At 46.3% G+C, this 21,041-nt stretch overlaps 1 protein-coding gene across 7 annotated transcripts in view; it reads right to left on the bottom strand.

The window, feature by feature from the left end:
- Positions 1 to 19,316, bottom strand: part of MTMR1 (myotubularin related protein 1) — a 64,168-nt gene extending 44,852 nt beyond the window's left edge. Inside the window, exons 1-4 of one of the 7 annotated variants that reach the window (XM_027053418.2) lie at positions 19,029 to 19,316; positions 12,745 to 12,850; positions 3,132 to 3,155; positions 973 to 1,023 (exon numbers count right to left, since the gene is read on the bottom strand). In XM_027053418.2, coding sequence (XP_026909219.2) covers positions 973 to 1,023; positions 3,132 to 3,155; positions 12,745 to 12,850; positions 19,029 to 19,216 — 369 coding nt within the window. In that variant the 5' untranslated portion in view covers positions 19,217 to 19,316. Of the gene's footprint in view, positions 1 to 972; positions 1,024 to 2,359; positions 2,439 to 2,516; positions 2,544 to 3,131; positions 3,156 to 12,744; positions 12,851 to 19,028 lie in introns of those variants that run through there. The other 6 variants (XM_027053421.2, XM_027053420.2, XM_027053415.2 and 3 more) reach the window with 6 other exon arrangements.
- Positions 19,317 to 21,041: the final 1,725 nt, after the last annotated feature.

The raw sequence follows: 21,041 nt of genomic DNA, 5'->3' as shown, positions 1-21,041 counted from the left end.
TTTATCCAACCCATGTGCAGTATAATCAGAGAATGGAATATTGTGGACAAAATTTGATCTCACGCACACACCCAGGCCTCTTGGTGTCTTTGCTCCAAGTGTTGCCCAGCTGAAGAATTTCCTGTTCCAGTGACCCTGAAAGCGCAGCAGAAGGCCCACCAGCTCCCTGAGTTCGTCCCCGAGGACCCTGCCCCCGAATGGCCCGGCTCCTCTACCACCTTCCTCATCGTGAGTCTAGGCTGCTGGGTGGGCAGTGTCTGCAAGTGGCTGCACGCCAAAAGCAGTGGTTTCCAAATCAGGCACTTCAAGGTGCTTCCAAGGTCACCAAAGAAGGGCGGGCTGGGCAAAGGCACAGCTGAGCATGGGGGGTGTGGGAGTGGCTGGCCATGCTTCCCTGGAGCTCCTCTTCTAGCACTTTCATGTATCGAGATGCGACATAAACTCTGGAGAAAGCTGCGCTGCTTTCAAAGCCTCCAGAGAGTCTAAAGGCACTGAGCAAAGAGTAAGCACTCAAGAATACTTGATGCATGATTTCTTCTTCTGATTAATAAATACAAACTATATGGACTCGCTCCACAAATACTTGTAAGATGCCAGGTATCATGTTGGGCACGGACATTGCGAATTTGAATAAAGCAACGTCTACATCCTCGAGGAGCGCCCTGAGCATATGCATCTGTCCCCTCTCAATCTTTGTAGAGGCATTTCTGAACCCTGTCGTGACTGCTCACTACCTCATGGCTAATCCTACCTGGGAAGACCAAGAAGCACAAATGAACAAATTTCTGGTTGACAAAATGTTGGATAAACCAATTTTTGCAAATAATGTCATAATGGAATCTACCAAACTCGGACAGGAGGGCACTGCTATAGTGGTAAAAGCATTTGCTTATCATCTAGAAATCTAGTATGAAATGGCTTCTAAGTACACGATCTGTAGCTACGAACAGATGAACACGTAGAACTTGCCACCTGATCAGCTTCAGCTTCAGAAGGGTAGCCATTGTGTTCTTCCTGAATCTCCTGCACAGCACCAGGTGCATGGACAAGAAAAGGCAAAGAGGAGAAAGAGAAACACGTACAAACAGACAGGTGAAAGGACAGAAGTTCTTTTTTAAAGAGACAGTAAGCATGTAAAAGTCGACACACCTTTCACGGCTTTGCAAATCACATTTTCCCCCTTGGAGTTAAGGAAATAGCATCCTCAGCCTAAAATGCAGTATCTATTCTGTGTTTGTGTTGGGGTAGAAAAATGAAAAGCAAACAAACATCATGGATTTCAAAGAAGGCACTGTCTTTTTAAAATCAAGCAATACTACAGCATATGGCAAAGAAACAAAATAACAGACACATAATATGCTTGGAGAAAATAAAGCATACAATTGTAACCAAGTAAAGGACAAAACCAAGCCAAAATACAGAGGCAGTTCGTAGACATATATTTTAAACACAGTAAGTATTCATGTACACTAAAGAACTACTGTTCAGGGCTCAACTGCACTAGTATTAACGAGCTTTCCACACGCATGCACATGCACATGGTACATGCTGGAGACATACATACACATGGGATCTGTTAATTACCGCTAAATAAATACTGTGCTTTATGAATCATACCACCTTAAATATTTCTAGTTACAGTATCAATGTGCTTCCAAGAGACAGCTAAAAGGTCACGTATCTTTATTTCAGTGTTTTCCAATCCCTTTAAAGGTATACTGTGCTTAATTTAACTTCTCCATAGAAGCAATTTGTTTTGGAAACTTTAAAGGTTGGACTGCTGGTTCAGCAGGTGGTAGAAAGCCTATAAATGCCGAAGACGACAAGACTATAACCCCTTTTAAAAGTTTTATCAACTCTCTGAGGCTGAAAATATTAACATGATACTTTTTTCTTCATGAAACTTGGGCTCCCATGACTGCATTTCTTTAAAAGGCAATCAGTGAGGAAGTAGCTAAGCTTTAAAAGTTACTGTTTCTCACCTTTCATTTTTGTCCATACACTAAAATAGCTACTTAATACATTTATCATCAGACTGAATTTAGTACACAGTTGTTACTGCTACCCTTCAAAGCAGGGTAATTTCTAAAATGCAATGTTTTTTGAAACTTCCATCTTTTTAAATGCAAAGAAAAAGGAATCATTCTTTGATAAAAATTTTTTGAAAACAGAAAAATGAATGACTGAATAACCAAAAACCACACAGTAGTTAAAAGTCCATGCAAACAGAAAGCCAAAGACGAATATTTAACAACGTGAATCAGTGAAAGAAAATGATTCCCACGAGCAAAGGAAAACATGATGAAAAACAAGATTAAACAAAGATACACCAACTAGGATAACAAGAATTTGACTTAACCTGCTTGTGTTTGTACGGCTTCATTGGCTTCTCTTAAGATTAACATTTTTAAACTCAAGTCATTAAAGTATTCTGTTAAAATCCACGTTATTTTCACTGAATGGAAATAGGTTAGTTTTCAACATCTGATACTCAGTTTCAAACACATGCACATTACCAATCTTTGTCTTGCTTTATGAATATTCTGAAATAAAGGGAAGGAAAGTCATGAGGAAAATATAAGCTGTAATCCAGTCCCCATAACAGCTACATCTGTATTTTAAGAACTACTCGTTGGCACTGGTTCCCCTAAATTTATACTGGAGACGAGCACTTGCGTTCCTTCGATTCAGCATGCACACAGCAAGGTGACTTGAAATCTGACTTAGGATGGACAGCAAATGAGCACTCTGTTGTTGTTGTTAAGTTCTTTAGCATGAGTTACATGGCAAACAAGGTAAAAAGAGGACTCTGAAGGCCTGGCCACAGAAGCCCCTGCCATGAATATCCATTCAGTCAGAATTCATGTAACCCAACAAAAGTCAGTACTGCACGCCGGCAACAACTTTGGCACCCTGCCCTCACAAACACTGGCGTTTGTTGCACGTAAAAACACTGTGACGAATAAAGCGTTTCTAGTGAACACTTAAAGCTATGACACAGCAGCGCAAGTTGATCTGAGTGACTCATAAACCCAGTGAGAAGGTAAAGAGCACTAAATAGACTGAGTGTTTGATCAAGCACAGACACACACAAGTAGGAGGCCCATGTGCGGAAAGCCACATATCCTTACCCTTATATCAGGCCTCCTGAAAACCTGTTAGTTAAAATACAGAACATCGTCATCACGGGCACATTCCCACTGACCTGTGAAAGATGCTGTTAAACTCAGCAGCCCATCCCGATGGAACATGATAATCCGCTAACTAAACCAACCGGCTCAATCCTAACACATTTGCCCTCCAAGTTTCATTCGGTATCAAATCAATCCGAACACATTTGTCCCAGAATTCTCAGGCAAGTCTCTGATTTGGAGAAACATATTACCCTTAGGCGAAGACAAACTACATTATTTTAAACACAAACCCCTTCTGGCAAGTACCATTATAAGCCTGCGAACAGGCAGTGTTTCAAAAGTTCACTTGTGTGCCTGTTTGGAACACTGAAGGCATTTTCCCCATAGAAACAATGATACAAAACGTCGGTTCTGCTCCCAGACCAGCCCACAGAAACAAAACAAAAGGGAACCCAAAAACCACAAAAGCCCCCACATTTGACCCAGAGCACAGCTCAGCTGTTGGCACTAATGGCATCATGAAGTGTAGTTAACCATAAATCTTAGGCTGGTTTCTACAGAAATTCTGTTTCCAACTGGCACTCCGGACTCCAAATTGACCTCTCTCCCTAACTCCCACTGCATGCGGAAGGGGCAGCCGCAGGTGCGAGGAAGTGCTGGGAGGGCAGGGGGGAGGGAAGGGGAGGAGAAGCCAAGCTTTATTAAATGGAGGCATGTTATTCCGACACCCTAGCCTGTGACTCCTACTCAAGCGTGCAGTGTATGCATTCGGGAAGCTCTGGCTGGAGTAAACACCTCCGAGAACAGATGAGCCTTTGGAAAGCAAGGAAGACTTGAGTGTCTATTCCCCAATCCAAAGTCTGTAATCCCACCATCTAACCACTAGACGTTCTATGGGAAACAGATCATTAAAAAAAAAAAAAATCACCAGAGGTTCTTATTACCTTTATAGGTTTTCCTCAGGATACGTAAGAAGATCACATGAATACAACACTACAGACTTCAAAAAAATCACTGTATCATCATTAGAATACCCCTTGAAGTAAAAAAAAAGGTTCTAAATTAAGTCATGCTGTAGCCCAAAGAGAATTAAAGCCCATAAATTCCTAAATATAGACTATATTAAAAAAAACCTAAATCTGGCTTTTTTTTGGAGGAGGGGGTGATAGATATATTTATCCTCTTAATTGCAGCGATAGTTTCACAAGTGTGTACCTATCAAAACATATCAAATCATATACTTAAGAATGTGAATTACACCTCAAGAAAGTACAAAATCAAGAAAATACATGCTTATGTTACTATACAACTCAAAATGGGGCACAGGTAGCAATAAAAACTCAAAAGAAAGTCTCCCCTCTCTGAGCATATTCATGCCCTAGTGATAACCATATTTAACTGGACCGATTTTTCACTCTGAGGGATGCCTGCATAACTGTAAATATGGTGACACCTCTAATTCTTGATATTTTGACTTCAAACAGTTTCTGTTGACCTCCCACTCTAAAAGGTGAGAAAATACTTTCTCAAACTCCTACCTCACCTCCCCATCTCTGCTGATGGACACTTGAATTTTTAGTTCTTTTATTGTTTTTCCTTCAACAGAAGCTACATCATAAACAAATACTCATGAGAGTGGTGCATCCCAAGTCCACGGGGACAGAAGCTGCTGCACTCAGGGCCCTCCCAGACCCTGCCCTATGTAGCTCTTCATCTGGCTGTCCATCTGCCTCCCTTGTCATGTCCTGTAATAAGGTGGTAAGCCTAATTTAGTGTTTCCCTGAGCTCTGTGAGCTGTTCTGGCCAACGAGCAAAATCAAGGAGGGGGGTCCTGGGGACCGCCAATTTGTAGCCAAGCTGGGCAGAAGTCGTGGGGAACCTAGGGGCCCACTACTTTCATTTGGTGTCTGAAGTGAGGGACGATCTAATGGGACTGACACCTTAAGCTGTGGGGTCTGTACTTACTCCCAGTTGGTGTCAGAACTGAACTGAACCATAGGACACCCGGCTGGTGTTGAATTGGCCAGTGTGGGGAAAAAACCCACACATCTGGCATCAAAAGGGCTCAAAGTGTATAGGGTGAGTAGCAGAGAGGGAAACGGTGAATTTTTCCACAGATGAGCCCCAAGATTTAAATTTCTATAAAAGTTTACACCGGGGCTTAAACTCCCTCTGCCCTCAGGTTCTTTTCAAGTCTTCCTTTGGGACACTCCTCACCAGAGAGGTGAGGGGTCCCGCTGACCACCCACTCTTGATAAGGGAGCCGGTGTGCTCCTCTTTGACCCTCTGGGCTCTCTGGGCTCTGTGCACCAGTCCGCCAGGAGGGTACCGCCTGGCCTCCCTGGTTGGTGGCGAGTTGGCCCGTGTGAGCCCTATCCCGAGGAAGAGGCCCCAGGTGTCCGCAGCTGCCTCTGGGTGACTGTGTTGAGCTCTGGGCACACTGTGGCCTCGCCCCTAAGCCAGGCCCTCTAAGCCAGCTTTGATCAATTACTGTGTCCATCTCTGCTTGGCTCCCATCTTAATTCTTTATAATAGGTGACACCCCTAAATCTCCAACAGCGTGGCAGTATTTCAGGAAGTTTTCAAACACAGCCAGTGCCAGTGATATAAATACCAACAAGCAGTTGAGGGTCCACCGTACGCCAGGTGCTGTGCTAAATGCTTTACACGTGTTATCTCAACCCTCCCAACCCTCCCAGCCACTGAGGAGATACTATTATCCCCATGTGACAAATGAGGAAACCGAGGCAGCAAGCGGTGAAGTAACTTACCCAATGTCACAGGGCTGGCAACACAAGAGTAGGAATTCAAACCCAGGCTGGTTGGTTTTACCTCCCATGTTCTTAACCTCAATAGGGCCCCACCTAGACCTGTTCCCCTTCTGAAGGAGGCTGACAAAGGCCCTCAAAGCTTAACGCCCTGAATGTCCTGCTCTGCCCTCCTCACTCCTCTCACCACATCTCAGGGCTCGATCCCAGGAACCACGAAATCATGACCTGAGCAGAAATCAAGAGTCAGATGCTTAACCAACTGAGCCACCCAGGCATTGCCAGGCTAATAAAAAAATCTTTAGTCATCAAAATACAACCCTGGTGTTTGGGAAACTAGCCACACCTGAACCCTGCCTGGTGCCCTTTGTCAAACTCTAACCTGAAACCATCACTTTCCACTCTCTAAAGCCCTCCAGGAAACGTGATGAAGGAGCAGTCCAATTCCATCCTCGATGAAACATGAACCAGTACAAGGATAATTGTCAATATCCTTTCACCAACTAAATTCTAAGATCTTTACTAACATAATTTTATGTTTCACTTAAATAATACTTCTGATATATCATGAGTTGTTATACATATTAATCAAAATTATTTTACATGCAATATAGAATCATTCAGCAGTCTGCAAAAATCTTGATTTTTTAAAACTTAAATTTTAATTTTGAGATAACTGTAGTCTCAGTGTTCCCAATGGCAGCATATTGGGACTATAGAACAATGGCAGAACCAGGAAATTGACACGGATACAATTCAGATGCAGAACAATTTCATCACCAGGAGGACCCCTACTGTTGCCCTTTTATAGCCACATCTACTTCCCTCACCACCCCTCCCCTTCTTACCCCCTGGCAACCACTAATCTGTTCATGACTATAATTTTGTCATCTGAAGACTGTTACATAAATGGAATTACATAGTACGTGACCTTTAGTGAGTAGCATTTTTGGCTCAGTGTTAATTCCCTTAAGACCCATCCAATTCTTTTCTCTTTCCTCTCTTCTATTGAACCCATTCATTGAGGGTTTTTTTTAATTTTCGTTATTGTATTTCTCAGTTTTAAAATTCCCATTTGGTTCTTCTTCTATCTCCTTTGCTGAAACTATTTCTTTTCTTTCACTATGTTTCCATTGTTTCAAGCATATTTGTAATTGTTTACTGAAGTAACTTTATGATGGCATCTTGAAAATAATTTTCAGGGGTGCCTGGGTGGCTCAGTCGGTTAAGTGTCCGACTCTTGATTGCGGCTCAGGTCATGATCTCACAGTTCGTGGGTTCAAGCTCTGCGTCGGGCTCCATACTGATGGCACAGAACTTGCTTGGGATTCTCTCTCTCCCTCTCTTTCTTCTCCTCACCTGCTCAGGCTCTCTCTCAAATAAACATTTAATAAAATCATTTTCACATAATTCTAACACCTGTCATCTCAGTTTTGCCACCTATTGATTCTCTTTTTTCATAGTTTGGGTCTTATTTAAACCATCGGTTTTAGCTCGCTTTCTGTGACACTGCTCCAGCACAAGTGGGGGGACCACGTCATTATAGCCAGGTAGGGGCAGAAGTCCAGGTTCCCCACTCAGCCTCTGCTGACACCAGATGGGGGATTCCTGGCTCCTGCTGGGTCAGTGTAAGAGTTCCAGCCCGTTCTCAGGCTTCCATGGATACCCAGCTGGCAGTGGCAGGGCAGGGATACCTGGTTACTGCCCCTGACACGGCCTCCGCTAACAGCACAGGGGAGGCACAGCCTCCTTACCGATGGGCGGCGGTGAAAGTCTGACTCTCCATTGGGCTTCTTCTGACATTACCACTGCAGGAGTCTAGTGTGCCTCACTGCAGCCTGGCAAGGGTGGGAATTCTAGGCTCCTGACTTGGCCTTGTTGGCAGGGTGGGTGTGGGGCCACAACTTTTTCTGTGGTGTCTGGCTGGAGTACAGTGGTTAGTGTTTAAAAGTTTTCTTTCTGCTAAGCTGTCTCCTTCCTGGTCCTTTGGCTTGAGAGAGTAGGCTTTTGTTGTCTGTGCCCACTGGCATTTCTGAGTTGCTGGCTTCTTCAGCAACAAGTCTGGGACATCCGTGGCAGAAACAGAACCCAGGGACTCACCATCGTGTCATTCCTGGGGTCCTGAGGTCCCTAACCAGTCTGCCTTCTTCTACCTCTCAGGGCACTCTTATGTTTATTGTATAGCAAATGTCCACGGCTTTTGGTTGTACTTAGCAGGAAGAATAAGAAAAAATACATTTGCTCCGTCTTTCCAGAAGCAGAAGCTGAAATCTGGGGGTTAAGTTTTTAAATTTGTTAACAGTGTAATATTAGTTTCAGGTATATAATAATAGCGATTCAACACTTCCATACGACACCCGGTGCTCATCACAAGTGTTCCTTAATCCCCATCATTCATTTAACTCATACCCCCCACCTCCACTCTGGCAACCACCAGTTTGTTCTCTATGGTTAAGGGTCTGTTTTATGGTTTGCCTCTCTCTTTTGTCCTCCCCCCACCCCCTGCCACGTTCATCTGTTTTGTTTCTTAAATTCCACTATGAGTGAAATCATATGGTATTCGTCTTTCTCTGACTTACGAAATCTTGACATTTTTAAGAAATAATTTTTTCCCTCAAGTATCCCTGAGAGAGAGGACAGCACTTTTCCACGGCAGTGGTTACAAAACGGAGGCCTCGTGCTCAACCAGGCAGTAGCAGGTTTTTCTTCAATTGTTTTTAAGGGCACATGCTGTTCTCTCCAGTTCTGCACTGCCCCCTCCCATTTCTGTCTAGCTTGCAGACATTTGCAAACTCTGATTTAATACATAGATCATGAGGCCATGGATTCTGAAAGATCATGCTCGAGCTTCCCTTCACATACATTAGTACTCAAGCAGTATTGACTAAAACCCAGCTCAAGCATAATGAAGCCTTTCCCATGCACTGCTTCTTACTTCCCTCCAAAGCCCTTCTGCAAGTTTTTGTTTAGGATCCAGAATTTAAACTGTACTAACCTGCTAAATGATTAAACTTAGTACAGGATCCTCTCTATTTTCTCCGTTTACTTCAGAATGTTTACAGAAGAGATCTAGCTACTGTGTGTACATGGACAAGGAGAGGCAGAGAGGGATGGTGATGGTGATGATGATGTCACTTGTACTGATGACTATTAAGTTTTGCCACAATTTGTAACCGTATTATTTCATCTAGTCTATGGAACATTGCATTCAGATCCTGTTCTTAACATCTTTGACAAATTCAAGAGGGAGACTCTTTGTTAGTCCAGTAAAAGTGAAAAGCAATTGGGTTGAGTTGGTAGCGGGGTGCAGAGAGGGGGTCGGGGGGGATGAGACAAAACAAAACATTTTATTACATCTCTACTAGTCTTCACAGCCAGGCAAGTCTTCACGGTGACTTGGTATTAAAGCACACATTTATTAATTTAGCTGATCCACAATCCAACATAATAGCTATTTAATCTTTCAGCTGGGACAATGTCTCCCAAACTTCTGTCATTTCGTATATGGCCTCTACAAGGTTGGTTTGCCATATCTATACATTGCCTACACGAATATTATTATTTACATTTATAGTGACTTTAAGTCCACTCTGTTTTCATACTTTGCCTATATAACATCCATTAAATCACAAGTGTAATGTGCTATTTTTTCTAGCACATATTTAAAATAATTACATAACTGTGAAAACATGTCCATATGGACACGCCATCTAAATTTATCTTGTGATAAAAGCAATATTCTTACCACAGTTTGGGTGATCTGACCCTGAGCCTACTTTCAATTTATGATATAAATAATAAAACAATTATTCTCCACAACCTAACATGAGTTGCTAATTATTTAGATATGTAGGAATTTTCCTGGGATGCATCACCTGGGTCCGATCACCAATTTCAAGAGCTATAAACCTAGGAAACCTAGTGTTACTATACATAAGAAATATTTAAGGCTCTTGGTTCCACACCTGCAGTGACTGTGACTCACTGGGTAGGATGGGGACCACAGAAGCTGCATTTTTGCAAGCACCCTAAGGAGTGCTGCTATGGGAAAACCCAAAGGCCACATTCTGAAAAACAGTGGACAGGGCAGGGGGAAATTTTTTTTTAAAACTCACTCTACCTTATCAACAGAATAGTCATCCTACTGAACAATCCCAAGTCTAACTATGTGATATTAAGCAAGTCATTTCATGTCTCCGAGTCTTGGTTTCCTCATCTGTTAAATGATGATTATAATAAAAGCTACCTTATTTGGTTGTTTTAAGGCTGCAATGGATTATATGCACAAAAGTATTACAAAACCATAGACCCCAATGCGTGCTCAGGGGTTGATGAGGAAGAGGATGTAGACCCACCCTCAGCAGCCCACAACACAAAAGAATCAGCATTTCAAGTCAAGATGCCAAGTGTTCATATAAACATCTGCTCCCATTGAATTGCTGACCCTGAGCTTAACCTATAATAAATCAACCCCAATACTGAGTGTGTATTTCAAATAAGATATTCGCACAGTAGATAATTTGAAATATTATTGACTGACGACTGAAAATTAGATCCTCAAGGAATTGTAGCTGGACCATCAGGAAAAACCCCATGCAATGGCTCCCATGCCAGAAGTATCCCAGAGGCCCGTCTTGGGTACTCTGATTTTAAGAACTACTTTCTAAGTAGCACATAAAATTATCCTTGTGGTTTAGAAACACTTTACACTTTTATTACTTAAAAAACTCTCTTCTGGAAGAAAACAACTCCTGAATTATTAATTGAACACTGACTTTGCAGACTTGGCTACAGAGCAAATATAACGAAGACAATTATAAAACATGTTCTCTTATAATAATTCATCAAAAGCTTTAGCCATGACCTGATGCAGATACCTAAAATTCAACTTACAAAATATAGAAAAGCCTCATATTTTTTCTGAATGCCATCTGTTAAACCATTCCAACGTGAACTAATTCTGCTGCACAAAATTTGTAAATAGACTAAAATTAACAAAACTTAGTTGCTTCATGTTAAAGTACAGATTCAGTCTGATCTACTAATGTAGAGGTTAGAGAGCTATGTGATCTTTTATTGAACCCACACAACACTAACAAATATTCAACCATAATGAAAACATTACAGTTAACTCATAAATGTCAGTAAAGAAAATTATTCTAAGGCCTGAGAGCTATTCTCTTTTAATATGGGTTCTTGAGCCTCTCCAGTCAGCGGAGCAGTTTCTCAGCTAAGATGGGGGCAACAGGGCAACCGGGACCGGTGGGTTCAGCAGCTGCTCAGTGACCCGCCATGCAGGCATCAGTGATACAGCAAATGCTCCTCCCACCTGGGGACGGCATGTTTGCCCAGCTGGGTTTGGAACACCTGGAACTCCAGCTGCTCCACCGTGGACAAACATGAAAACCAGACAGCAGGGAAACCTAGTGAGAGTGACATACTGTCACTCTTCTGGCTGAACAGATTACCCAACTTCTACCAATCTGCAGCCCCGCTTCCCTTTGGTAGACCTAATCAAAGGCACTGGATGGCTTGGATGAAGCAAGTACAGCAGGATAGCCAGATTTCAATTACATGGCCTCTTGAGTCACTTTCTGCACTTGGTGCATTATGACATAGAGAGGAGAGGAATGGAGGCCAGAGCCCTTAAGCAAGGAGCATGTATTAAGAATTAATTAGAGGGGCGCCTGGGTGGCTCAGTCGGTTAAGCGGCCGACTTCGGCTCAGGTCATGATCTCGTGGTCCGTGAGTTCTAGCACCGCGTCGGGCTCTGTGCTGACGGCTCAGAGCCTGGACCCTGCTTCAGATTCTGTGTCTCCCTCTCTCTGACCCTCCCCTGTTCATGCTGTGTCTCTCCCTGTCTCAAAAATAAATAAATAAACGTTAAAAAAAAAAAATAATAAAATAAAAAGAATTAATTAGGATCTTTATTGTAGTTCTTGAACTGTTTGTAAGCCTTGGCACCTGGCAAGGACCATGATTTTGAGAGACTGTTGACTGAGGGTAGTCCGCGATACTAAATGAAGCTCACCTTACGTGTGACAATCAATTCTCTTTTACTAGCAGGCAAAGATAACTATAAGAAACTGAAACGTCAATTCAAGCAAACACCATTACTGCAATGTAGCATGGCTTAATCGTTGACTGACATTAAAACAAGGTTAGTCTTACCCTTAACAAAGATGGAGCACATACATTTTTTATTTGTTAATCGATTCAACAAGTATTTACTGAGCACGTGTTATATTCCAGGATCGTGCTGGGGAAGTACTGATGAGTAAAAAGAGCCCCTGTTTCTGCTGACAAGGAGCTTATCACTGTTAACTTTACAATAAACAGAGAATCCAAATTAAGGACTAAAAAACGAAGCTGCCCATACAATAGTCTGGAGTTGTGCAATTGTTTTTACATTGCAGTACCACGTGTTAGTGCTGAATACCCACTGGGAACACCTAAATACAGAAACAAACTGTGAAGTTGGGAAGTATGGTCCATTAGACGTTTTCTGAAATTCAGAATACCATCGAGGAAAATAGAGGCATTTTGTAATAATAAAAGGTAAAAATACAATATGTAATTAAATAACAAAATGGAACTAGATTTTTTTAGAAAAATGATCGCAATCTAAAGACAGCTTTTCCCCTCAATTGAAAACCATGAGTACATCTAGTGGATCCTGGTAAAAGTTCTCCTCTAAAGTTCAAATCTAACAACAGAGAACCTTTCACCCTTGTTCCCAAACAAATGTCTGTTGAACATCAAGGGGCCAAAGTCTCACTGAAATTAAAAATGCAAAGCTTCTTGGTACATTGAAAATGAATTAAGGACTCAATGCTGCTTACCTTGTAGTCTCTGGATACATTTTCTGATGTCACTGAACCTGAAATCTGACTAGAAATTGTAGCAGCTATAAGCTGTTTACACCATTCAACATGTGATCCTGTAGGACTAAAAGAAATAGTGTGATTAAAATATTTTAAGACGTCAGCTCTCCATGAAAAAAAAATGAGTACTGACTGGGGATATATGTACATTTCTTTTTTTAGAAAACAAACAGACTACTTGGTTATCTTTACATTTAATATAAGAACTGAAATACTGACAACCAGGAAGTAAGATTAGGTTCCAGGTTGATTTTAAAATGAATCAACCAATTGTTCTAAGTTTAAGAGTCTAGGCATTAGACAGTTAGGCATATTATTCTCTATCATTTAATGGAATTTTACTATATTACAATTGTACAGAGTATTGTTAATGTAATGTACACAGAATATTAATTCTAAAGCGAAATATTTATCTTACGGTGTTGTATTTTTCAAATAGACTTTTAAGGGAACAGAGTTGATGATGTGACTGTAAAAAGAACAGACTAGACAAATGCCATCCTGCACACAGTCGTCATGCCACCTTGCATTTCTGTCAGTGCGCTGACAGCTCACGAAGGCTCTTCCGGTCTGTTGGGATATCAGAGCCTCACGACCACAGTGTGAAACGGAGGCGGGGAGTAGCCAACGTGTTTCTGAGGTGAGAAAACCGAGGCACAGAGGTGACATGCCCGATAAAGCGGCGGGCCTGGCTCCAGCTTCACTGAGGCTTCCAAGACACGGCGCAGCCAACAGTGCCAAACTCACTGAACCAGAAGGCAAAGCGGAGGCCAGCGCCACAGACTCCAGCCACTGCCCCATATGAGAACGTGACGATGCAAGGAAAATGGCATCTTCCACTTGCATGGTGCTCTAAAGGGAAACCTGGGCCTCATAGTGACCCATCTTACAGATGACCAAAGTGAGACTCCAGCGTTTGACCAAGGTCCCATGACTGGTAAGTGGGCAGGCTGTGTCCACCTGACTTAAAGGAACACATAAGCAGACTAGGAGCGTGCGGGAATCACGTGAGGGAATGAGGCTCCTCATCGCAGCCCTGAAGGAAGGGCAAAAGATGCTTATGAAAGTTTACCCTGCAGGTGGCTTTCACTCTAAAGAATGTTCCAGACCTGGAAAAATCGCATCACTAGTTAAACCCACATTCATGTATTAGAAAGACAAAAAAAACTGGAACCCCTAGGCAGTATGTAAAATAAGCTAAATAGTGAAAGGAAGATATCCAGTGTTCTCTACTAGTGATCTAAATTATAGCCTCTGGTTAAGGGAGCCCAGTAAGGTTAGCTGTAGGTCTGCAAACATAAGTTCAAACATGCAATGAACGGGCAGACATTCCTATCATGTGTCAAGAACCTATTTAGTACAATTTAAAAGAAGAGAGGAGGGAAAGAGGAGGGATTTTAGTTTCTTTTTCAGTTTTCTTTTAGCATTTTTGAAAAAGTTTATTTACTATGAGAGAAAGAGAGCATGAGCAGAGGAGGGGCAGAGAGAGAATCCCAAGCAGGCTCTGCACTGTCAGTGTAGAGCTCGAAGCAGGGCTCAATCCCATGACTGTGAGATTGTGACCTGCGCCACGATCAAGAGTGAGATGCTTAACCGCCTGAGCCATCCAGGCACCCTTTAGTTTCGTTTTTAAAGGCTAAGTCCCCTTTATTTCTGGTTACGTCCCACTCTTCTTGTCACGCTGCCAGCACCCACCCCTGACTGCAAATCTAATAGCAGGAACCCGCCTGGTCACCCAGTGTGGGTGACCTGTTGCTACCATCCGCCCAACATCCTTCCCTCCTTCTGATAAGGACCCTTATCTACTGTGGGGGGCCCGCCCCTCCCCACTTCACAGGATGCTGTTCGGGAGGCAGAGGGGGGCTGACCCCCTGCTCCTCCTGAGCCCACCTGCAGGGGAGTGACCCAGGCCAGGCCAGTCCCAGGCTTTCCTCTCAGATCCCAAGCTGCACAGATCCACCCCGGCACTGCTGCAGGTTACTCCTCTCCCCCAGCACCTTGAGGAACCCACAGAGATAAGGAGCAGGACAAGAAGAGACAAGACAGGAGGAGTCCCGACAACGCTGTGTGCAGCTCCGGCTTCAAGTGTGCCCGTTGCCATCTTTCCTCGTGTGCAGCAGTGATGTGTGCCAAGATCTGACCTTTTGGCTCAAGCTAGAGTAATTTGATTTTGTCACTCGCAACCAGAAGTGTCCTCCTGGCCAACACAGTCACAAACAGCATGGCACACTGGGCTGCTAGACAGCAGGCTTGGCTCTGAGTCCTGTTCCTGTTACCAGCTATCTCTGCGACCTTCAGCAAACCACATCCTCTTGCAGGACCGCAGCTCTGTTGTCATGAAGTACAGTATGCAGGAGAGAGGGGAGGGCTCCCCAGTCCCTGGGGGCCAGGCTGAACCTGGTGGGTAGAGCCAGGTGCCACTCTGTGAGTCACTCTTCAAAGAAGAGTATGAATCACAGTCTGTTGTGACAACAGATCAAAGAAGGCAGGCCAGGATCCCTCTGTACAATCTCCCACCTCACTCTTGGTATTAAGAACCACTCGCAGGGGCGCCTGGGTGGCTCGGTCGGTTAAGCGTCTGAGTTCGGCTCAGGTCATGATCTCGCAGTGTGTGACTTCGAGCCCCGCATTGGGCTCTGTGCTGACAGCTCAGAGCCTGGAGCCTGCTTCAGATTCTGTGTCTCCCTCTCTCTCTGCCCCTCCCCCACTCATGCTCTGTCTCTCTCTGTCTCAAAAATGAATAAAACGTTAAAAAAAAAATTTTTTTTAAAAAGAACCACTCGCAGCCTGGGAGAGCCCAGCTTTGTTTCTCCAACCTGGATTCCCCGGATCTGGATGCCCACAATCCAATGAGACATCTGTCCTAGTCGATCCTGAGAGCCTGCCAACTCGACCTGTCGAAGCCAGCACAGGTGGCTCAGCACACAACCCATTCTCCCAGCCCTGTGTTGCCTAAGTCAGGGAAGGGCACAGCCAGTTACCAGGGTACCCCACACCCAAAAGCTGGAGTCTACCTTGGAGCCCACCCCCCACTTCACTTCATTCTCACACTCACTCACCAAGCCATGTCACTCCCATGGGCTGGTATCATGACAATGCACCTTGCTCAATTCCCATTGCAAGACCCTCTTCCACACACCTACCACTCTGTTCTCCTCCTGTCGCCTGAATTTAGGCCCTATCTCTAGGCCGATGACTCCCAAATTCAGGTCTCCACCTCAGACAACACCCCTGAGCTCCAAACCCACATAAACCAACCACCTCTCTGACCTCTGCTCTGGGATATACAACTGGCATCTCGTAACTATGTCCAGACCTGAGACCCTGCTAATTTCCTGTGTTCCATTCAAAGGCTTCTCCATCTCTGCAACACCATTTTCCTACAAGCCAAAACTCTTGGCATCTTGATTCTTCCCTCCTATCCAACAACCAATCTTCAGCAAACCATACTGGCTCTACCCTGTGGGTTTTCCTCAAATTATATCCACAAGCTGACAACATCTCCTGTCCTCTACCCCTCTGCTGTAAGCCACCATGCTCTGTCCCTTGGATAACCACAATAGTGGTCTCCTACTTGCTAGTCCCTCTGCTTCAACCCCTTCCCCTTTCAGTCTGTCGGCCACACAGCAGCCAGAGAGCTTACTGAAATCTACACCAGAGTATGTCACTCCTCGGCTTCAAAAGTCCCAGTAGCTCCCCATGACTCTCCACCATCTGCCCCTGTGACCTCTCTGACCTCGACCCCTACTGCTCTCTTCCTAGCTCCCTCTCTACTAACGACATTGGTCTCTTTGCTGATCCTGGCACACTTCACTCACACTCCTACCCCAGGGTACACAGGTCTGTGCCTGGAATGCTGTTGCCCCTAATATCTGTATGACTGGACCCCTTCCTTCTTTAGGGGCATTATTCAAATGTCACTTTTCTCAGCCAGACTTTCCCTGACCATCCTACATCACATTCCAATTTGCCCCCAAACTGCAGACCCCCAACACCTCCTCCTCCCCTCCCAACTTACTTTGTCCCCCTAGCACCTGCCACCACCTAACAGAAGATACAGTTTACTTGTGTTTTGTCTGTCTCTCACCAAACATACTCTCCACCAGGGCAGTGATTTGTGTGTCTGTTGCCTGCCAAATCCTCAGGCCCCACACAGTGCCTGACACAGAGCAGGCACTCAGATTCACAGAATAAGTGAGTGATTAGCTTTTCCATAAGCTACTCAAGAAGACTGCCCACCTCCGGTCTATTCACCACACCTCCGCAGAGCAAATGTTCTCAAATGTCAATCCCATCCTGATGGAAATCTCACCTGATGGAAATCCTTTCGTGATCCCCATCGCTAAGGGACCATTTAATTTCCTTTCCAAACCAAGACACTATGCTGAGTTGAAGGACGACGCTGTTATTAATCATACCAGCCCAACTACTAAGCCAGTACCATCCTGGGCAAGAGAGACCACCTGGACCAACCTTCTTGCAGCTACAGGTACTTGGCGAAAGTACAAAATTTTAGGCTCTACCCCAGATGTGGACTGACTACACTTAGGGTGGGATCCAACACTCTGCATTTACATCAAACACTGGAGGTGATTCCTACACAGGGTACACAGAATCAGGCTCTGAGAAGCACGGCGCAGAAGATAATGGCACAATTCCCTAGGAAGGCACCCAAGCCCCTTCGAGATCGGGCCCCCGCCTTCCCACACGTCTTCTGGCATTACCAGTTCCGCATATCCAGCATCGCCTGCATGACTGCACATTCCACTCCCTAGGCCAAAAAGCCCTCCCCACCCTGTCCCCTGGCTAACTTCTCATTCCTCACCACTCACTTCAAATGTCAGCTTCCTCAGAAGGCCTCCTTCCCTTAACTGCCCATAGTGTCCCACCCCCCACCCCAGACTAAATAATAAATCAAGCACCCCACCTCCGTGTGCCCACAGTGCAGCGCATCACAATGGAGTCTGCAGAGGGTTTTTGAAAAATATTAACTCCTGAAGCCTTAGGTGTGGGGCCTGCTCACGTGGAGCTCTTAGAAAGCTTCTCAGATGATTCCCATGCACATGCACCCCATCCAGAGCACTTCTGTGCTGACCTCTACCCTAGCACTCACCACATCCGATTTAAATTACTGGTTTGTTTGCATTCTTCACTAAATGGTAATCCAGAGAGCAAACCCCATCTTGTATTATTCTCTAACTTTCCAGGTCCTCATACATTGTAGAATGTCTGCAAATGAGTGGAACCCTGACCCCTCCACGTTCTACCTTAGCTGTGATTAGTTCTCAGTGAAGTTGATCACTAGGCTCATTGATTTACCAGACTACATTGTAATTACACGGAGGGAGAAACAAAGGGAGTGTTTCTAGTTGTTCCTATGCTTCAGGAAACTCCCCAAAGTTCAGCTCACTGCTATGACTAACACAGGCAAGAACGAGCATCTGACACTCACCCAGCTGCCTTACCACACTATCCCTTGCCTAACCGCACCCCCCCCACCCCGGTTGGCGAAATGGCCAACATGTGGGAAACTGGATATTCTGGGCTACGGGATAACCCATCCCTTGTCCTCGGAGCCTTAGGGTGGCCCTCCCGGCTGGACGTGGTCAGTTTATACTTCTGATTGATATCGGCTCTGCAACTGCCTAAGAACCAGTGGTAGGCTTCTGTGTTCGTGAAAACAATCAACCGGGTTCCTTCAAAATGTGAAGGGCTGAAAGTAAACGACTGTGTGTTCTTGCATCGGAAGCAGTTTGAAAGTTTTCCATCCCAGCTTTTCAAAGCAGGGTAACTTTGCCTCCATCTGCACCACCTCCAACACCCACGGGGTTGAGTGCCCCAGTCCCCACTCCCAACCCCACCATCAAAGACTCCCAAGCAGCACGGCGGGATTTTGGTCTTCCAACCCCAGAAGGGAAGGTCGCGCTAAAAGAGAGCCCCCGGATGAAATTTCCCCCCAAGGGCCGGGTGGCCGCGTCTCCAAGGTGCGGCTGGAAGGGGAACGTAAAAGGTTTGACAGCGGCGAAGCCCCTCGGGGTACAGGGAGCCCCAGCCCGCGACGCGGAAGTGAGCCAGGTGCGCGGCCCTGGGACGTGGGGGCAGGGTCCGGGGTCTCGTTGGGGGGTGGGAGGGACCCGGCCGGGCACGGAGGGGGGCACGCCCCACCCCGGCCTCGTCGGCGCGGCGCGCGGGGCCCTCGGGGGTCGGGGCGCGGAGGCCCTGGCGGCCCGGGTCTCGCTTACCTGTCCAGGGTCTCCACGCTGGGCTGCCGGGAGCCGGCGGCAGGGGCCCCCGCGCCCCGAGGAGGCCTCCTGCCGCCCGCCGGCACCGGGCCCGGGCCCCCGCCGCCCTCGCTGCCCGCTGCCGCCGCCGCCGCCGCTGCTGCCGCCGCCGCCGCTGCCGCCGCCGCCGCCGCCGCCGGCCTGTCCATGGCGCGCCGGGCCCGCCGCCGCGGGGAAGCCCCAGCGAGTGGGGAGCGGCGCCCGGAAGGGCCCGCCGCCGTGCCGCGCCGACCGCCGGCTCAGGCGGCCGCCGCCATTAGCTGTCACCTGGCGGCCCCGCGCTACCCACAAGGCCGCGCGCGGGGCCGGGGGCGGGGAGCGGCGCGCGGGGCCCGGCCGCGCCCCCGCTCACAGAGCCCTACCTGGGCCCGGGCCGCGCGCGCCGGGAGCCGGCGACCGGCCGGCGCCCCCGGCTGCGCGCGGGAACGCGCCAGAGTGGCCGGGGAGGCACCGGGTGAACGAGAAGTTGGGGGGCGTTCAGGGATTAGAAACCATCTGTTTCCCTCCGTTTTCCTTCCCGGGAAACTTTTGAGGTGAGGGCGGCCCAGGACCCCGGGAGTCGCTAGTCTCGTCGTCGTCTTAAAGCCAGAGCAACTGCGTACATTTTAGCAATTCCTCCCCCACGCCATTCTTCCCTGCCTCCCACAAACCCACCTCCCCACCATCTGTGGGGCGATCGGGTGTTCTGATGTCGCCCTCGGAACTTCCGGCCCTGCTTTACAGTACCAGTGATGTTTAGCTTCTGCTGCTATGGAAATCCAGCCAGTATCTGATGATAAAGGCTCATCGCCTCCCAACTCACCCCTGACCTTGCTGGGGGTGGTGATGGCAATCATGACTAAGGCCTTTGCTGTGATTTCCCTGGGTACAGACGGCAGAGCCGTGACCCTGATAAAAAGCAGAACTGTAGACAGGAAGATGGCCATTCCCATCCCAGACCCATCCTGTCCTACTAGCTTAATAACTTAAAACTGAACGTAGAGGATGAGGATGTGATGTCTGGAGCCCCGGCAGCCATCGTACACCCATGAGGGGGTGGGGCCTGCCTGGCGTGAAAGGATGACTGAGGATGGCTGGGAGGAAGAACGGGAAGATGTCCAGACACACCGGAGACCCATCTCCTGCAGGCTTCTGGCTTTCTAAAATTATGAAATCAAATGTTTAATCCGCTATTATAGACTGTGTTCTCACCTCCCCCCACCCCATTCATGTGTTGATGCCCTCCCTAACCCTCAGTTGATGGTATTTGGAGATGAAGCCTTTCGAGGTGATTAGATCCTAGGATGGGCCCTGGCATGATGAGATTACTGCGTTTGTTAAGAAGAGACACCAGAGAGCTTGGTCTCACTCTCTCTGTGAGCAGGCACTGTAGAAAGGCCATGTGAGGACACAGTCAGAAGTAGCTTTCAGCAAGCCAGGAAGAGGGCTCTCATCAGGAACTGGACCTCAGTCTTGGCCTTTCCTGCCTCCAGAACTTTTTGCAAGCATCCCAGCTGCCCTGAGATTTGTCAGAAAGAAAATGGTAAAATTTTAAACGTATTTTAAGTACCATAAGCTTCAAGTAGGATTAGGCCATTGAGGAATTCACTGTGACACTATTCCACCTAGAATTCAGTGAAGCAAACATAGGACTTAGGGCACAGAGAAGCAATCAGACATATTACTGCCTAAGAAGTTCAGTCAAGTGACTCCCTGTTGGTGAGAGCAATGACGGTGGCAAGCCCATAGGGCTGTGGGAGGAGAGGGGTTAGGACTGCTTCGTAGAAAAGTGTACGCAAAGCTGAATCTTAAAGGATGAGTAAGCCTTCGATCAGTTGAAAAAGTCAAGTCGTTGTAGGCAGAAAGAACAATTATGGACAAAGGTGTGGAGCTGTTTAAACAGCATATTATGTGCAAGTGAACTCTAAGAAATTACTGAAATTTGCTGGAGCATAAAGTCAGACAAGGCAAGTGAGAAGGTCAACTAGAGGCCAA

Source organism: Acinonyx jubatus, chromosome X (assembly GCF_027475565.1).
Source record: "Acinonyx jubatus isolate Ajub_Pintada_27869175 chromosome X, VMU_Ajub_asm_v1.0, whole genome shotgun sequence".
NCBI classification, from domain to species: Eukaryota; Metazoa; Chordata; class Mammalia; order Carnivora; family Felidae; genus Acinonyx; species Acinonyx jubatus.
The sequence above is the reverse complement of the archived record's forward strand: the minus strand, read 5'-3'. Positions and strand labels throughout refer to the sequence as shown.